Source organism: Dermochelys coriacea, chromosome 1 (genome assembly GCF_009764565.3).
Source record: "Dermochelys coriacea isolate rDerCor1 chromosome 1, rDerCor1.pri.v4, whole genome shotgun sequence".
Classification (NCBI taxonomy): Eukaryota; Metazoa; Chordata; order Testudines; family Dermochelyidae; genus Dermochelys; species Dermochelys coriacea.
In genome coordinates this window covers 46,285,424-46,303,662 of record NC_050068.2, presented here as the reverse complement: position 1 = coordinate 46,303,662, position 18,239 = coordinate 46,285,424, and the positions used below count along the sequence as shown (strand labels likewise).

The 18,239-nt window shown below is 44.5% G+C and overlaps 1 protein-coding gene across 2 annotated transcripts in view; it reads left to right on the top strand.

The window, feature by feature from the left end:
• Window positions 1-17,933, top strand: part of SLC7A1 (solute carrier family 7 member 1) — a 60,823-nt gene extending 42,890 nt beyond the window's left edge. For both annotated transcript variants that reach the window (XM_038398024.2, XM_043504364.1), the window contains exons 6-12: window positions 1,504-1,726; window positions 2,560-2,699; window positions 4,744-4,846; window positions 8,689-8,900; window positions 9,170-9,336; window positions 10,662-10,770; window positions 11,038-17,933. In XM_038398024.2, coding sequence (XP_038253952.2) covers window positions 1,504-1,726; window positions 2,560-2,699; window positions 4,744-4,846; window positions 8,689-8,900; window positions 9,170-9,336; window positions 10,662-10,770; window positions 11,038-11,147 — 1,064 coding nt within the window. In that variant the 3' untranslated portion in view covers window positions 11,148-17,933. The remainder of the gene's footprint in view (window positions 1-1,503; window positions 1,727-2,559; window positions 2,700-4,743; window positions 4,847-8,688; window positions 8,901-9,169; window positions 9,337-10,661; window positions 10,771-11,037) is intronic.
• The last annotated feature ends 306 nt before the right edge of the window (window positions 17,934-18,239 follow it).

The following is an 18,239-nucleotide window of genomic DNA, read 5'->3' as shown; positions in this document are numbered from 1 at the left end:
AATGCAGCATTGCACTATGCTGAAGTGTGGGGCAGTGGGGAGAAATGATCTTGGGCTAAGTACAGGATTGGGAGTCAGGAGACAGAGCTCTGTCCCCAGTTCTGATACGGTCATCTTGTGTGATCTTGAGACAGGCTCTTGGCCTCATGGGTCCTGATTTACAAGGTGCTCAAGAGAACTGGCTAGTCACAGGTTTTAATGGTGGGGTTTTGGGGGGTTTTTTTGGGTGGGGGCTAGAAAAATAGCCTTTTTTCAAAATTAGAAATTCTGGCAAAACATTTGTTTTCAACGTTTTCGGTTTCATAATATGGAAACATAGGTTTTGTGGAGTTTTCTCCTCTTTATTTCCCCCGGAATAAAACAAAAGAAACTGAGATGGGGGCTAGAGAGGAGAAAGAATGGACAAAAAAAGAATGGTGATAAATTAGAGAGGGTTCAGAGAAGAGCCATGAGAATGATTAAAGGATTAGAAAACCTGCCTTATATTATTAGAGTCCAGGAGCTTAGTCGATTTAGCTTAACAAAGGGAAGATTAAGGAGTGACTTTATCACAGTCCGTAGGTACCTACATGGGGAACAAACATTTAATAATGGTCTCTTCAATCTAGCAGAGGAAGGTATAACCTGATCCAATGGCTGGAAGTTGAAGCTATACAAATTCAGACTAGAAATAAAGCATATATTTTTAACGGTAAGGGTAATTCATCATGGAACAACCTACCAAGGATCATGGTGGATTCTCCATCACTGGCGATTTTTAAATCAAGCTGGGTTGTTTTCCTAACAGATTTGCTCTAGAAATTATTTTGGGGAACTTCTATGACCTGTGCTATACAGGAGGTCAGACTAGATGATCACAGTGATCCCTTCTGGCCTTGGACTTCATGAATCTATGATGTCAAAACCAAAATGGATACATTTTCACAGAAAATTTTGAATACATGAAAATCCAGCCCCCCCTTTGGAACCCGAGGAAGGAAAGTGACTGATAGTTTCCACAGAGAATTTTTTTTGATCCATTTTTCTAATTAGCTCACGTGCTTTCTGATGGAAGCAGAGCACCTTCCATTCCCTTTGACCTGCTGGGGCACCTAGGACCAAAGTCTTCTCTGAACTCACTGAATTTACACCAGAGATGAACCTGATTCAGAGTGCCCGATGCCCCTCTGAATTAATGATGAGAGCAACTGTATTGGGGTGAAGCACGCAACCCTATTTTGGAACGAATGCTGGCTATCTGAATTGTAGTGATAATGATTCTTTTCAAACATTCAACTCTAAAACTTGTCACACAAAGTGTTGGCAGTTCCCTTTAAGGAAGTGATTATGAGGGAGATCTCCAGGGACATAAATGGCAGGCAGGCGCCTGACTCCTCTTGACTGTCATTAGTACCTGGCCACCTTACTCTCCCAGGCTCCTTTGAAAGCCCCACCTTGCCTGTGAGTCTTGTTGAATTAGTCTCTTTGTTTTCTGTGGCTGTAACTTAACTGTCTTTGTTCTAGGCGAAGAAGTGAAAAACCCTCAGAAAGCGATTCCCATTGGCATCGTCGCCTCACTCCTGATCTGCTTCATTGCTTACTTTGGCGTGTCAGCTGCCCTCACGCTCATGATGCCCTACTACTTGCTTGATCCAAACAGTCCTTTACCCAATGCATTCCAATACGTGGGCTGGGAGGGTGCCAACTATGCAGTGGCCGTTGGTTCACTTTGTGCCCTTTCTACTAGGTGAGATGCTATTGTCTTGTACCCTTCTCAGTGCAGATTTGTATTTCCATTGTCTCCTCTTTCTGCATGTTACGAGCTAAGGGCCTTAATCCTATGTCCCTTACACTGGTATAACTCCATTGACTGCAGTGATGTTACTTTGGATCTGTGCTGGGGTAAGTGCCAGAGGAGTCAGGCCCTTTGGGTCAAATCTGGGCCCCACTGACTTCAAAAGGGTCAGGATTTCACCCTGTGTCAAAGGGTTCAAGCAATTTCTTAGAATTGGTTTCAGAGCTGCAAGCTCCCATTTGTGACTCAGGAAATCTCCATCTTAAGGACCGTCTGAAACGGTGCGTCTCTTGAATACATAAAAAAGAAGCACTCCTTTACCAGTAGCCCTGGGGAAACAAGACACGACTGACTCAGACAGACCAGATGTAAGTGGGAGCAGCTCCATGGAACCAGCGGGGTTTTTGGGTGTTCTGCACCTCTGAAAATCAGGCCATTTCCATGCAGGAGTCGAAATCTGGATGTAGGGCACAGATTCTCCAAGGTCATAGGCACCTAAAGTCATTGAAATCAACGAGAGTTAAGTGCTTAAGGACCTTTTAAGGATCTGGGCCTAAGTGGCTAGCTTTAGGTATCCAAATTTGCACATCTGAAGTCTTGTTTCCAGTAGTAAGTAGTATGTCTGTGTAGTGGGGACAGCACTTGGGGAAGACCTTGGAACTGAACTTTGTTAACTAAAGCCATTCCGCTATTGGGCTGCGATTAACGCACTTCTGTTTTTCTGCCTTTGGCCCGTGTGTAGTATGAGAGCTGTACTAGTAGATAATGCCTTTTTCTCTCCTTAGCCTTCTTGGTTCCATGTTTCCAATGCCACGAGTAATTTATGCTATGGCAGAAGATGGACTGCTGTTTAAATGTTTGGCTACGGTCAGCAAGAGGACCAAAACCCCAGCAATAGCTACGGTAACTTCAGGGGCTGTGGCAGGTAAGTGCCAAGAGTTGCATGAATCCACAGAAAACAAAAATATGCTCCTCTATGAGGAAAATACAGCAACTCAGCTCTAATCCTCCATATTATGTTCTGTATTTCCACAGCATGGCTTCCTGAGCTTAGTTTTGGGTTCCCAAAGTCTGAATAGCCCAGGACTAGGGAAACACAAAATATCTTTGTATGTGGATATAGATCTTTCTCATGGGGTCTCTCTCAGAACCCACTACTGCCTTCCTTACTCACGCCAAGTAGCACCGTACTCCACTCACTGTTCCTGTCCCAAAGCGCTGCTGTGGTTTTTTAAAAAACTTAGCTTTGTGCAGAAGGTGAGCAAGCCCAACCCAGGATCCATGTGGCTGTAGACTTGCCTGTGCCTGTGTACTATGGTCACATACACTGTATAAAGCCTTTACCTAGCAGCCGGAGCTGGGAAGATAAGAGCAGGTAACTGTGTTGGGTATCTGCCCTGTGGCCTACGCATTTGTTAACCAGTTACTTACAGCTGGTAAGATTGCCTCCCAACCCTCACAAATAGGGAAGTTTAGCCTCCCGGCTATCAGAGAAAAGCAAAAACTCCCTAAATAGTTAACAACTAACTCTGTGCATGCGTCTCTGCGTTACCCCCAGCCCCAGGGCTGGGACTGGCAATTGGTGCTGGATGCGCCACATGTGGCTGCTGTGGACATTTCAGCTCGTATGAAACTCTGACCTTAGTTGTGGGGGCTGAGCCTGTGTCTCAGCTTTAAGGTTATTTTTATAATATTTTTCTTTAGTGTCTTCCAAGTATTTAGCTGGTCTCCTTTGTAAAGCTCCATATGGCTCTTTTTAAAGCCTCCTATGGGGGCATTGGTTTAACTTTCTGATCAAGATGCATGGCTGGTAGAAATAGCCATCCGCCAGCTGGATGGGTGGCATGATGCTTTGCTCTAACATGATCACGTTACCCATGGAGCTCGGGCCCTAGGCACAGGCCTGTAGTGTCCCTATGTCTTAATCCTGCCCTGGTTCAGGGTTTAACAGTCCTCCCCTGACCCCCCTTCACCTTCTCCCCACTGGGAGCAGAGTATCTCTTCTCAATGGGTCTCCACCAAGCAACCTTCATCACACAAAATCAGTAATCCTTCCCCAGCTTGCTCACTCCTGGACCAGAAAGGAGCCTTATATTGTCCTGCCATCTTCCCCATCATGCCTTGCTGTGGCCTGAAGTCACCTGATCTGGGAGGAAAAGCAGCACAAGCAGGAGCTGGGGCCTGAGCTCTTCTTTAAGGCCCAACTTACCCTGTGACACCTCCCAAAAATGAGTTTGCAACACATGGCCAAGGCCTGCTCCCCTTCCTGATATGATTAGTCCCAGGGACTCAAGTCATGTCTTTGCTACACGTTTTTTACCAACATGACGTTAAAATCTCTGTGGGGTTTGTAAACTTGAGCAAATATTACAGGCAGAGAAGGGTCACAGACAAAGAGACTGGAATGCTTTTTTCCTGTGTTACGCACCCCACCTCCTCTTGAGCTATATACAGCCTTTACCTAGCAGCCTGAGGTGAGCAGATACCAGTAGGTAACTGTGTTAGGAATCTGCCCTGTGGCCTTAGCATTTGTTAACAAGTTACTGAGCTTTGACTAATTCCTCCTGGAATGCCCTTTGGGTCTGTTCTGTTCCCTGCCTGATTAGAAGAGGGCTAATCTGCCACGGTCTGGTTCTTGTTTCCAGAGCATAGGGTGGGAGGGAAGTGTTTTGGAGACCAAAAAAAGCTCTTAGAGTCATTCTAGGCTGCGTTAGTGTGGGAACCAGAGTGAAATACAGGATCTGTCTGTGGCAATCAGCAGCAATAAAGATTTTGGTATGTATTCATTACACCTGAGTCACATATCTCCTCTCACAAGAGACACTGCAAAGCCCAGTGTGTCCCTGGGGTTTCTCTCAGTGCAAATCTGAGGACAGAGCAATGGTCTTGCTTCAACGGTATTGAATTTGACACTCCCATAATGTGACTCTTCTGCAAGCTTATCAGTTTCTGTTTTCCACACTCTCCAGCTGTCATGGCCTTTCTTTTCGACCTGAAAGATCTTGTGGATCTTATGTCCATCGGGACCCTGCTGGCTTATTCCTTGGTGGCAGCCTGTGTATTGGTACTGAGGTATGGATTAATGTGAAAAACTGTTTGCCAGAGCCTGGGAATGAGTGACAGGGGATGGATCACTTGATGACTACCTGTTCTGTTCATTCCCTCTGGGGCACCTGGCCTTGGCCACTGTTGGAAGACAGGTTACTGGGCTAGATGGACATTTGTTTTGACCCAGGATGGCCGTTCTTATGTTAGTATGATATCTTGGGACCATGCACAAAGAATCATCCCTTGGGAACACAAAATATCCTCAAATGTAGCACACATGCCAACACATGACAGGGGCATAGCCACGGGTGGGCTTGGGTGGGCTGCAGCCCACGCACTTAGCATCCAGTCCAACCCAAATCTGAGCAGGAGTGTAGTGCTGTGAGAGATCTGTGTTTATTTACTTGGCAATCTGCCTCCTCTGGGCAGCGCCCATTGGGGGCTCACAACCCTGTCCCCACCAGGCAGTTATTATTTGCGCAACACAGAATCAGTTTGACACCTTGGACAGAACCCTCCATAATGACTTTCTTTTTTGTCCAGGGTGGGCTTGCACACCTCGCTGTCTAGATCCTCCTTTCTTATTAGCATCTGCTACAAAATAAAATGCGCTGGCAATCCTGAATTGATACAACTCTCTTCAAAAGGGATGCGATACAAAGTCCTAAAGGCATCCAGCTTCCTCCTTCGCTCTCCACGCAAAGCACTGAATAGGCACGTCATTGGTGCAATTACAACCCAAATCCCTCCCACCCCCTTAGCAAAGTGCCTTCCTTCCCCAACTGCTCCAGGTGGCAGGTGCACAGCTCGGATTTTGCATTCTTTCTTTTTTATTATTATTTTTTCTTTGCAAAGGGAATTGGACCTAATTCCCCTTTGCAAAGAGCAAAGGGGCTTTTCGTGCCCAATGCCTTAAGCCGCTCTCACCTCACTCTTTCACCTCCCCAGGTGTGGTTTGGTTTGGTTTGGTTTGGTTCGTTAATAATATCCAAGAGATCCCAAGGCAGCCAGTGGCATTCAGCTGCCTGCAGGCACAAGGTGACTGTGGAGGCTTAAGCCAGCCTTGGGGGACAAGCGGGCAGGCGCTCAGTAAAGTACAATGTGCAAGATCATCTGCCTCTTTTTTCCATCCCCCCTCGTCCCCACCCTTTTGCAGCACCCACCACTGTCACCAAGGAGGAGGTAAGATGAGGACGCTGCAGGACCAGGGCTGTCATTTCATCATAAGCCTTTTTTTGTGTGGAGATTTTTCCTTTTGGCCTCAGTTTAAATGTCAGCTGTTTTAAACCCAGAAAACCGATTTTCCTGTATGGGTGAAAGGGGTCACTGAACGCCTACTCCGGACTTCAAGTCATTGTAAATGTCTGATGCACCTGGGCTCTGCTGCCACAGCTCCCCCTACATGAATCACCAAGGAATCAACTCCAGTGGTAAAGCCACATTGCCTTGTACAAGGACTCACTGCATGCCCAGGAACCCTGCCGTTGGTTATGTGGGGATCTGGGGGGAAGAGGCAGTACGGGGATGCCTATCAGTGGAGTCTTGCTAAGAGAGGGGAAGGGATGAGCTGCAGAGGACAGAGAGACAAATTCCTTGAGATGTGGGAAGAAATCCTCCCCCAGGGTGTTTTGAAAATGTTGCTAGAGGAGGAACTGTGCAGTTTTCCTCTGTCCTGGTTCCCACCTGTAGGAAAGCGTGTGCTTCAGGAGATTAGCGGCCCTGGGGTGTAATGATTAGAGCAAGAACTGATCACAGGGCTCCTGTATTCTATTTCTGACTCTTCCACAGACTTTGGGTAAGTCACTAAGGTCCTGATCCTGCAAACACTTATGCTGTGCTGAACTTTAGTACTGTAAGTAAATAGTAAAACTAAGGAAAGTAATAGTGGTAAAGTTAAGCATGTGCATAAGTGTTTGCAGGATTGGGGCCTTTAATGCCTTTTTTTTTCTTTTTTAAAGAAGTGCTGAACACCCACACCTCCCATTGACCGAAGCTCATAGTCAGCACATCTGAAATCTGAGTCTCTAGCTGCTTTGTGTCTCAGTTTACTCAGCTACCAGGGGGATGATAATATTTTCCTGCTCCACAGAGCAATTATAAATTCCTCGCCCCTCATGTTTGTAACAAGCTCGGAGTTGAAAGGTGCCACGTGACTGTAAAGTATTTATCATTTATTCAAAGCCTAGGTGAGGCCATCATGATGCTCCCATTAGTCACAACAGTCGAAAGATAGACACTCATCCAGAGTCGAGGCACATTTACAAACCCTGGGCTCTCCCTGTGTTCTCTGTGCCTTGTGCCACTGGATCTCCCCTGTCCAGGCACCCTTGTGTTTTCATTTTATTTCCCAATCTCCTCTTCTGTGTAGCAACTGCAAACCAGCAGTTCCCTTCCAGTCCTTCAGATGGGCATGTGGCTCCCTTGTCAAGCTGCTGTGCGTTTCATCTGGCATGCAGCGCTGCACTGACAAGGCCTCAGCCTTGTCCCAGTAGAGCTAGTGTTGTAAGTCACAGCCTCTTACTGGCCTGAAGAATGGAAGCCTGAGTCCAGCTGAGCTTCAGTTTCCCACTTCGCTGCATGAGGTTGCAGCATTTGAGTTGCTGCGTAAGTTGTTAGAGGTTCTCACTGCTGGTGCAATCTTGCTGAGCTTGCACATCTGCAAAATTCCACCTGCATCTTCATTTAAAATATGTCTGCAAAAAGAGATTTAAAAGGGGCCCTTTGAAATGGCCTGTTCCTTGAATTGAAGCTGGTGGTATAAACCTATGGAGATTCACCAGTAAGATTCTTCATTAAAAGAGAGTTAAGGGTGAAAGCTTGTGTTTTCTTTCTGTTGTGGTAGCACCTGATCAGGTGTCAATGCTCCATTGTACTAGATACTGGACACATGTAATAAAAAGCAGTCCCCGCTGCAGACAGCTTACCATCTTAGCATATGACATGAGACAATAGGCAGGTACAGCAAATAAATGGATAGATGGGGTGGGGGAGGAACAAGGACAAGGCAACTGTGAGATGATCAAGTTTTGTATAATAAACAGCATGCCAGCTGCCTAGCTGCTAGTCCAGCTATCCTGCCTCCAGACCAAAATAGTTGTTCCTTCAGAATTAACTTCCAAACATTAGAAAGTCTGGAAATGAATGATTAAAAGAGCCAGCCAGTTCCCTACTGCCATATCCATTACTCACTGTCACAACCCACTGCTTAGGTGCTGTGTTTTGGTGCTACTCCACTGGAGTGATGGCCCTGTGGGGGTCTGTTAGAAGCTGGTGTGACACAGCTGCCCTGTGGCTGTTCTAAATTGCTCAAGGGAGTGAACTGGTCTCCAGCTGCCCAAGGGATTTGGGGGCGTTCAAAGGTGACATAAAAGCCACCTTTGTCTCCTGTCCCTGGGTCCTCTGTTGAGCACAGCTCAGCCACACCTAAGAATCAGGGCCTATGTGACCCAACATGCAGTCTTCCATCTAGATCTGAGCAGCCTCTGCTCAGCTGAAGGACAGAGCATTGAATTCTGGGACGCTAACACAAGAGTGTGGGAAAGGACCTATTAGGACATCTTGTCCATGCTCCTCCCAAATCCAGGGTTGCTGCCTACAGTATGTTTTCCATACTCCAGCTTCCAGTTGCCTAATCCCTGTGCAGTGTCCTCCATGTGTGCATACCAGATGGCTCCCTTCGGCTCCAGACGAGTAGCCAGTGTGGCTCCCATTTCAGTAAATTTTGGCCACAGCATGTCTTTTGAAGCCTCGCAGGTGTCCGTAACCATGTGGAGAGCTCTGAGCAAGCTTTCTTCTAATTCTGGATGACAGTTTACTGTACCCTCTACCAAGGCAGTGCTCTTTTGGTTTTGTTTTCCTTCTCCAAGGTACCAGCCAGAGCAGCCTAACCTGGCCTACCAGATGGCTAGTACAACGGAGGAGCCAGACACCAACGAGTCTGCAAGCACCAGTGAATCGCAGACTGCATTTCTGCCTGAAGAGGAGGAGAACTATTCCATAAAAGGCATTCTGTTTCCCCCAAACTCAGATCCCTCCAGACTCTCTGGTTTGGTGGTTAACATCTCATCTTGTATCATAGGTGAGTACTGTGAGCCGGCTGCCAGTCTAGGGAAGCTCATTCAAACTCTTCTTGGCATCTTAATCGATAATTTATATGTTTGATTAACTGTTCTGAAGCCCAAACGCTTGCCTGAGGCAACAAAACAGACATAGAAAACCATGGATTAAATGACTGGTTTAAAAATAAATCCCTCAAACAGTGAAGCTGCACATGCAGAGGCTGGCTTAGAAATTACAAATGTTTTGCTCAGTCACAATTCAATAAACACTGGCCTGTCTTGTTCTCAGGTTTACTTATCATCAGCTGCTGTAGCTTTACTGTCCTTGGCAAAGACCTGCTGATAAAAGGGACTGCGTGGGCTATCATCATGATTGCCATGCTCGTTCTCCTTTGCCTCAGTGTCGGTTTAATTATTTGGAGACAACCTGAAAGCAAAACCAAGCTCTCGTTTAAGGTAAGCAGCCTGTGAGGAAGGAAGGGCAAAGAGCTGTTTGGGAGCTGGCTGTGCATGTGTGTGAGAGGAAAAAAGAGACAGGGAATTGTGGTGCATATTAGTGAGGGGCTGATCTTCTTGGCTAAAGGTGGGTCTAGTTCAGGCAGGGACACTGGGCAAGCCATCCCACACCACTGCCAGTGCACCTCCAACCTGACTGTGAGCACTCCTGATGTTCCAGCACTAGCCCTCAAATATGTAGAGAGATGTCCTGTGGGAGCTAGGCAGAGATCGCCAAACTCACTTTCCTCTTGTGATCCAAACCAAAATTAAACCCAGATTCCCAAAAACAAAAGATTAGTATGTTAACAATTGACTGCACCTCTACCGAGCCCCTGGAGACAGACTTCATTCTCTTGTATTATCTAGCAGAGTGCTGTGCAGCAAGAGAAGCTGAGCCAAGCAAATCACAGATCAAAACCCTGAAGGGCTTATGTTCTGTGGGCACAAACTGATTCAGTTCAGAACAAATAGTCGGTGCAGTACAGAAAGGAAGCAACAGGTGGTCACTGAAGCTGGACTGTGCCATGGAATGGGCAGGGTTTTGACGTAGGAGAATGAAGGAGCTTTGCAGATGTTAACTGTGAGGCTGTCCTGTGGACAGGGAGGCACCAAGTTAGGAGAGCGTGAGAAGAATGGCACTTGGGGCAGAACCGAGGAAGCAGGAGGGGGAAGTGGAAGAGAGGAGGGCTGAAATGTAAGTGGGAGCGCAGAGCCCAGGAGGTGAAGAGGAGAGGCTGGAATAGAGGAATCTTTTGCAGAGTCAAAAAATAGGATGATGTGGCCAGAGTAGCAGTGAAGGGAGATGGTTTTGGCAGCAGCTCTTTGGGTGGACTGGGATAAGGAGGGTGGGTAAAGAGGGAGGCCACAGAGGAGGGGGATGAATTGTAAGAGGAGCAGGAGCAGGATTAGGTGGGGTCCTGGATGTGAGGTGAAAAAGACAGCGAGGAACCATAGCTGACTCCCAGGTAGGGGAGGATGAAGACAGTGCTGCTAACAGTATCAGAGCAGGATAGTGGAAAGGGCTTTGGAAGGAAGATGATTAGTTCGTGGCATCACCTGGAGGGAAAATCCAAGCCAAAGGGCTTTCTGCGCACACAGGGCTGTTCCTCATGGTGGTCCTCACCTTGGAGAATGGAGAACTGCGTTTTGACAGACTCATCACTTCTCCAGGAACCTCTGGCAGATGAGGCTTGGACGTTAGCACAGCTTCCGGCTTACAAGGGACATTCATGTCTCTGTGTTATCATGACCTGTGGACGTCACTGGCCTCTCTTTCTTTTCAGGTACCTCTTTTGCCTTTACTTCCTATTCTGAGTATTTTTGTGAATGTTTATCTCATGATGCAGCTGGATAAAGGGACCTGGATACGGTTTGCTGTCTGGATGTTCGTGGGTGAGTTTAAAAATGTGTCTTTTTAGCCATTTGAGGTTGAGAAACCAAACTTATTTTAAATGTGTAAGGCCAAATTCTGCCCTCCCGCGTGTCCTTGGTTAACCTCATTGACTTTAGTTGCAATGCTGGATATTGCTACAATATCAAGCGTTAGCAAGATTAGTATTAGCTGCCAATACATTTTATTGAGACTAAGTGGCCTATAAGTGTGAAAAGTAGCTTCCACTTGGTTATAGTGCGGACGTTTCCCCTCTTTCGCTCCCACAGGCTTTATCATTTACTTTGCGTATGGAATGGGGCACAGCGTGGAAGGTCCATATTCAGCACCGTCAGATCCAGAAAGAAACACGGACACCAACTCGGACAGCGGTAAATGATAGCGTCTTCGGCTGAAGAGCAACCCAACCGTCGCTTCAGATGAGAAAGCTTCATCTCTGGGACCCTGAACTTCTTCTTCAGTTAATGCATGCAGCAGAGTGTGGGATTCCCAGTCCTGCTTGCTGCAACTTGAAGCTCGCTTTACTTTGATGATGCAGTTAAAAGGGATCCCAAGGAAAACGCCGCACCGCTGCCATACGCCCAACAACACTGTTCCCTGAGGCTGCTGGCGCTCGCTCTCTCTTCTATTTTAAATGCATAGAAAGAAAACCGCTCCTCTGTGTGCCAGTTAACCTTCAATGCTGCTATGAGACTAGGCCTCCTGAAAGTCCTTTCAGTAGCCCTGTGAATTAACTCCCCAGGTACTTGTTTGTAAATGGAGCAGACTCTGCAATGCTAATGTCATTCCTAGATCAGATCCTTGGATCAAGTGATGTGGGCTGTATCACAAAAAAAAAAAGCCTCTCACCAAAAATAATCTCCCATTTGGTTACGAAGTGCCTACAGTGAGTTACATTTTAAAGAAAAGCATCCAGTGGCTTTATTTTAATTGTATTTAACTTCTGAATAGGTACTTGTATACTTTAAAATGCAACTTTGGCGTGACGTTTAGGGGAGCTGCTCTTAGGCTGAATTCCCTTTTCCTTCATGCAGCTATTACAGACAAATGCTTCTGTGAATAACAGACCCCACCGCTCACTAGAGGGGCCTCCAGCTGTAGCTGTAAATCTGCTCGGTATAAGTAGTTCAGTGGCGCTAGATGCGGGTGTCTCCAAAGAGCCCTCCGTTAAAGTCAATGGAGATAGTCCTGATTTATGCCAGTCAAAGTTAGAAGAGAAGCTGACCCTGGGAGTTTGCTTTTGACTTCAATGGGAACAACAGGTTGAAGCCCGTAGAAAATGACGCACAAAATAGTCTCACGGTATTCAAAATTCTGTGGGGGAAAGTATCTGAGACTCTCCTGGCTCCTGTCAGGTCTCCCAAGCAACCCCCGTGTGCAATGTAAAATGTCCCCTTAGCCATTCACACAATGGAGCATGCCGCCTCCTGCCCAGCAAGGCTGAGGTAAGCTGAAAGGCCTGATCAACACTGATAAGTGTAAGCAGTTAAATCCACACGCTTATTCTGGTATACAAGTGACTCTTTTTGGTTGTGCTTACATCCCTTCCCAAGCAACGTACGCTAAAATGAAAAAAAGGGACTCCTATGCCAGAGTAAGTGTGTCCCCACAGGAGTTATACTATGTAATTATATTGGCTTACATTCACTCCTTTGCTTATGCTGAAAAAACTTTCCAGAGTAGACAGTTCCTTATGGTGAAAGTCTTCTCTCCCACCCTGAGCAGAGCTCTGTCTAGGTATCTCAGGTATCTATAAGGGCCCCATTACTATAATGTCTGAGCACTCCACAAACTTTAATGTGTTGGTCCTTATAATGCCCCTATGTTATCCCCAGAGTGGATACTAAACCTATACCTCAAGTTGGGGCTGTGATTCCCAGTAGCTCCAGGAGACACACCTGTGCTAGCTTGAATGTAGCTACAGCAGTGTGAGGGGTTAGTCACCCAAAGGATGTGCCTAGGGTTTTGCATGGGATTGTATTCAGGCAGCTAGCACCTCCTGCCACTTCAACTATACTGAGAGCTAGCCACAGGTATGGCTTCTCAAGTTGGGAAGCAAACCCCCAGCTCACAGTGTAACTGTCCCAAAAATCATACAGGCAGTTTGGCATGCAGCATGCAATAGAAGCCAGGTCTCCCGCTAGTGATCTAACCACTTGACCATCCTTCTACCTGTTAAACCAAGTAGGGCATAAATGGTGTAGAGCAGGGGTCTCCAAACTTCATGAGCTGAGGGCCATATTAGCTTTTTGAAGGGTCTTCGCAGGCCAAAGCGACTGTGAAAGAAATTAAATATATGCAAAATCGTTAACAAAATTGTCAAGCAGGCTCCCCTTTTTGGGTCTGCTCTGCCCCGGGCCTGCTCCCTTCTCCCTGTGCCTGCTAGACCTGCCTGCTCTGGTGAAGAAAATGACAAAGGATTGAAAGTTTGGCTGTACTTTGGTAAGAGAAGCTCCAGGTTCCCATTGTTGGTTGGGACTCTTTGGTTCTATTAGTGCTGTAGTTAAAATTTAACCATTATGAAATTGTTAATTTCCAGCTTCTTTACTCCATTTATTGGAGATGTAATTAAGCATCTGGCTTGTATTTTTACTCTAAGGGAGGGGTCCGTGCCTGCTCGGCTGCAGCAGCAACTCTCCCCTAAGTTGGCTCCCCTTTTGGGGGGACACTGGCTCCTGGGGGCACTCACCCCTCCGCACAGTTGTCTAGTGCCATTTCAGTGATACCAGCTGGTGGGACTTCAGTAACACATGGATCATTTTAACACTGTTCCATGTGCTGCTTGTAGTACAAAATAAAGGCCACGTCCTGCTCTTGGAGCTATACAATGGCTCTTGACTGTCGGTCAAGTGTCTTCTTTCCTCAGACATGTGAAATTCCAAGAATTCCACTCAAGCGGGAAGGAAGAATGTCAGAGTCAAGAACCACAGTGCAGTTCTCATCCTTTTATCCTAAACGGAGACACTCTTAGTACACTTCACATGCTCAAAAAAAGCAGTGATGTCAGAGAAAACCACTGATGTCAGAGAAGGGAACGTTTCCTGTGGTACCAAAAACAGCTGAGTGCATTTCTTCAACTTGGGCTACAGCTTTTAAGCAGTTGTAAAATTTAGCACTGCATGACTATTTGAAAGGGGTGAGCGCTGGTTGAAAGGTGGATTTTGAAAGGAAAACTATTTAAATTTAGGCAGATTGCTTGCTGTAAAAATGTTTTGATAAATGTTAACTTATTTTTTTTGTCTTGCATTTTTTGTCGTCTTTGGGACCTGCTTGGTCTTCATGTTCCACTGCTTTAGCTCAGCTAATTACACATAAAGTGCAGAAAATAGCAGCACTTAGAAGAAAAGGGAAATTTTTGGTGGGAGATCATTTTTCTTTCATTTCCTTTGCTGTGAGAAAGTTCAGAGGAAAAAAAAATCCTATTTAATTATAAACGGCAGTTAAATTATCTCTTACGTACACATGTCCAAAGTTTTCTTTCACAAGTTGAAAGGCAAAGTTCCACCAAAAATTTTCTAGGATAGTGACACTGATTGTGCTAAATATATGAAGCCCTTTTTTCCCCCTCTGATGTCCAAATGTACATAGCTCAAGCTGCGTATCAGGGAAGACATGCAAATACTGCTGTAATCTTGCTGTTGTGAAGAACATGCCTGCATTTAGTTGAGCTGCTTTTTGTAAATAGTTCAGTAATTATTCTATGTTTATAAGAGTATTTTGTATAGCTGCCAGAGCTTTTCTCTTTATGTAAAGTTGGGTGTAGAAATGATGCCTTCTTTGGGATAACGAAAGCAAGAAGAATTGGCCACTTTTTTTTCAAAGGAGAGGCAGTGGCAAATGTGGTCAGTCGGAATTTTCAAGGCAGCCTCTTCCCTCAGGAATTTGATTTCATTTGAACTCTATTTGCTCATACATATCTGAGGGAAGGTGCCTTCTAGGGGAGATCTATAGATGTTTATTTTTAGGTATAGTCACTAGAGCCTCTTAACATTTTTCAGATGAAAACTTAGGTCAACAAATGGTCTGTTTCAAAAAGAGGTATTTTTATGTGCAAAACCTATTAGATTTTTTTTAAAATATTTTTCCTTTGAAAATGGTAAATGAAAAATGTAACCTGTTGGGTTTTGTCATCATTTTTCCTCTTTGTTTTCCATTACTGTTGAGTTCCTCATGTATGTGTTGAGGTGCTGATTTCTTCTTGTTACTCTTTGCAGTCTTTGTCAGCCTGAGTTGTTGATTTTTATTTACTTGCCCCTATTGATTGATCACCTTAGTTGCTTAGTGGGATTTTTTTTTTCCAAATTAAAAAATAAATCACTTTTGAAAACTACTGATTTAAAAAAAATGCAGTGGAAAAATATAGAAAAATAAAACATCAGCTTGCTTCAAAAACTATCGCAAGTAAATTTTCAGATAATTTCTGGGGTGGGTTTTCAACTATCTTTTGAAGGAAAGGCAGATAGACGACCTGATTGCTTCTGTTGAAGTCAGTGACCAAACGTCTGTTAAATTATTTGGCTAAATTCATCCCTGGTGACTTGGACGGATGAATTTTCTACCAGGGATGAATGTGACCCATTGACTTCAGTGCAAGCAGGGATGGGTCCATAATTAAAACTCTGCGGATGGTTAGCAGACTGAAGTCCCAAATGGCTTCAGTGCTCTGTTTTGCTAGTTTTAGTGACCATCTGTTTAGAGTTAGTGTTGGAAAGGTTAGGTTTTAATTAGCAAATGTCTGCCACTGTCATTTTTGCCCTTTAGCTGAAATGGGTGAAAAGAAATTCCATCACTAACAATAAAAAATGTACAGCGAGGGAAAGTGAAGAACATATCATATGATATGTTGCTCTTGTAGAGATCTAGCTTCCTCCTCTGTTGCTATCAGTTCAGTTAACAGACAGCAACGTGAACTATTCTGGTTATATTTTGGACAGTCGGTCACTACAGTTTATACAAATATTGCCTTGATTTAAAATTTTTAAATTCCTGTTAGTACAAAAATTTCCACTCATGAACACTGAAAAAGATAGTTAGAAATGCTCGCCCGTATCATCTGTCAAAAGTAATAGACAATCAAAACCTGATCTTTCCAATCCTATGCACGGGGAATGTGTTCCAAACAAACCAATGTGCTTACTAGCAGAGAGGTCTGCTGGTTTCTCTCTTGCCTTCACTTCAGAATGAATATTGACCCAGTCTTCTATTTTAAGAGAGTGTCTGCTATCCCCTTTAGCACAAGAGCATATTTGTTTCTTAGGCCTTGAGGTGGATACACTTTCAGCATCATGAGCTTGATTATTGGACATATATTTACTGGGAAGTTTCAGTGAAACTTCTAAATCCTTTTACCCAAAAATGTACTTAGTGTTAAGTGTGTTGTTTTAAAAAAATCCCTTTTGTTCTCCATTGTACATGTGGGTTTACTGACCACACCTGCGTTAGGGTCCCCGTGACTTCCTCTTTACAACTCACTGCATCCTCCTACTCATTGGATGCCAGTGGGTGGCTGTTTCTTAGTTAAAGCCAAAACTCTGATGTGTTTGAGGCTACTGGAGTGGGAGGGTGTCATGTAAGTGCAACAATATTTCCCGCTCCCCACCACCCAACTGTCAAATCCACATCAGGATATACTTCACTGGACTGGACAGTGCCACAGATTTGGTACATCATTCACTTGGATGAAATTCAACCCCATCCCCCAGCCTCCTATTCAAGTAGAGGCCCCTAGAGACTTGGCACCACTTGTGTTCAGTTTTTTTAAGAGGTGGATAGGCCTTTGTGCAGGGTTGCAGTTCACCCTTGCTGTAGAATTTATTTTAACACTGCCTTCTGTTGACTCTCATCATTCTTTGCTTGCATCCACACTATTGACAGGGTAGCTGGGTGATGCGTTACCAGACTTGGGGGACTGTCGGAAGATCCAAAAGCACGTTCTAGTTTTTTAACTGCATTACCCAAGTCTTATTGAAATCGTGTAAAGACAGAATTGTGTACAAATAATGTCTATTTTTGTGTGTATTTGGAATAGTTGGGGGAGGCATGGGTGGTAGGCACTTCAGAGGCTTAAAGGAGGGGACTCTTATAGTTGGAATTTCTAGTGGAATGTTTATTGACGTGCTGGTATGAGAAGCCATGTTCTGTTCAGCATTTCATCACTGTAACCATGATGCCTGATGCAATTTTAAAGGTTTACCCCTATTCACACTATTCCTGTTTCAGCAGTGGGAGGGGTAGATAATTCACTCTTTTTAATGATGAATGGGGTTCAGAGCATGTTACATATGCAAATGTATCATACAAAAACTTCCAGGCATTTGACATGGAGAAAAAGGACATGAAAAGCCTCTAGGTTTTCTGAATCCTTCATGTTTAGTCAGTTACTAACTGATTTTTATCATATTAAACATGTCTGATAACCAAACTGGAAACCAAATGGCGTAAGAACTCGCTTGTTATGAAACTCCAAGCCATGATTTCCTCAGGGTATTTGCTCTTGGCTCATGCTCCAAGAAGTGAGGTTAGTCCAAGACATGCAAACTTCTAAGCAATATGGCATCTTTTCTCCACTGATAACTTACAGCAAGTCTTTGGCATAGTAACATCGGTGTTTCCAGATGATGGGATGGCTGTGACACGTGTTTACATTGTGCCTTTCAGCTTCAATTGATCGTAAGAGCACAAAGACTGATGACAACTTTGGGTCGGTTTATGTATCACAAACCTATACAAAACAGGGGAGGGGTTCTTCGGTGAAGTTGCTTTTACTGACCAAGCAGCCATGGAAGAGTTTACCTACTTTTTTTTATTCATCAAAATGTACATACATTTCTGTTGTTTGGTTTGTTCGATTTTTCTAATGATTTCAAGGAATTTCTTACAATTATGATACATGGTTAGACTCCTAGTCCTAGCTCTGCAAATCTAGTTTTTGTCTCTGTCTGGGGTTTGGTTATTTCGTTATAAATTCTTTTTTAAACTGTGTACTGTTTAGACCCTAGAATTACATTTTAAAAATGTGAAACTTTCACCCAGGGCACAGCACGGGCAGACAGACACTTTTCAACAGACAACACTGTAAATAAATCTCCCCTGGACTGTGCTTTTTGACTTTGGAAATCAACTTGTAATGAAATGGCACAGTATTAAAATGTTTTCATGAAATTCAGATAAATTAGGTCTACTGAGTCATCCTTATTTTCCATTCTGGTTTGTATATTCCCACTTGTTTCACCAGATCTGTCAGACATGGTCTTATGTGTATAAATACATCCTTCAGAAGTCTATTGTTAATCTGATTTCCAATATAATTCTGTCCCTTACCCATGCTCTTGGATCTGTCTCCTCAACTGCTGCCAGGTCTGTAATTTAATAGATTCTCCTTTCTTAACTGCTCTAGCAACAATCCAGAAGCTGCATCTTCATTTAATTGGGCCGGACAAAGACTTTCTCTTATTACTTCACAGTCTTTAAG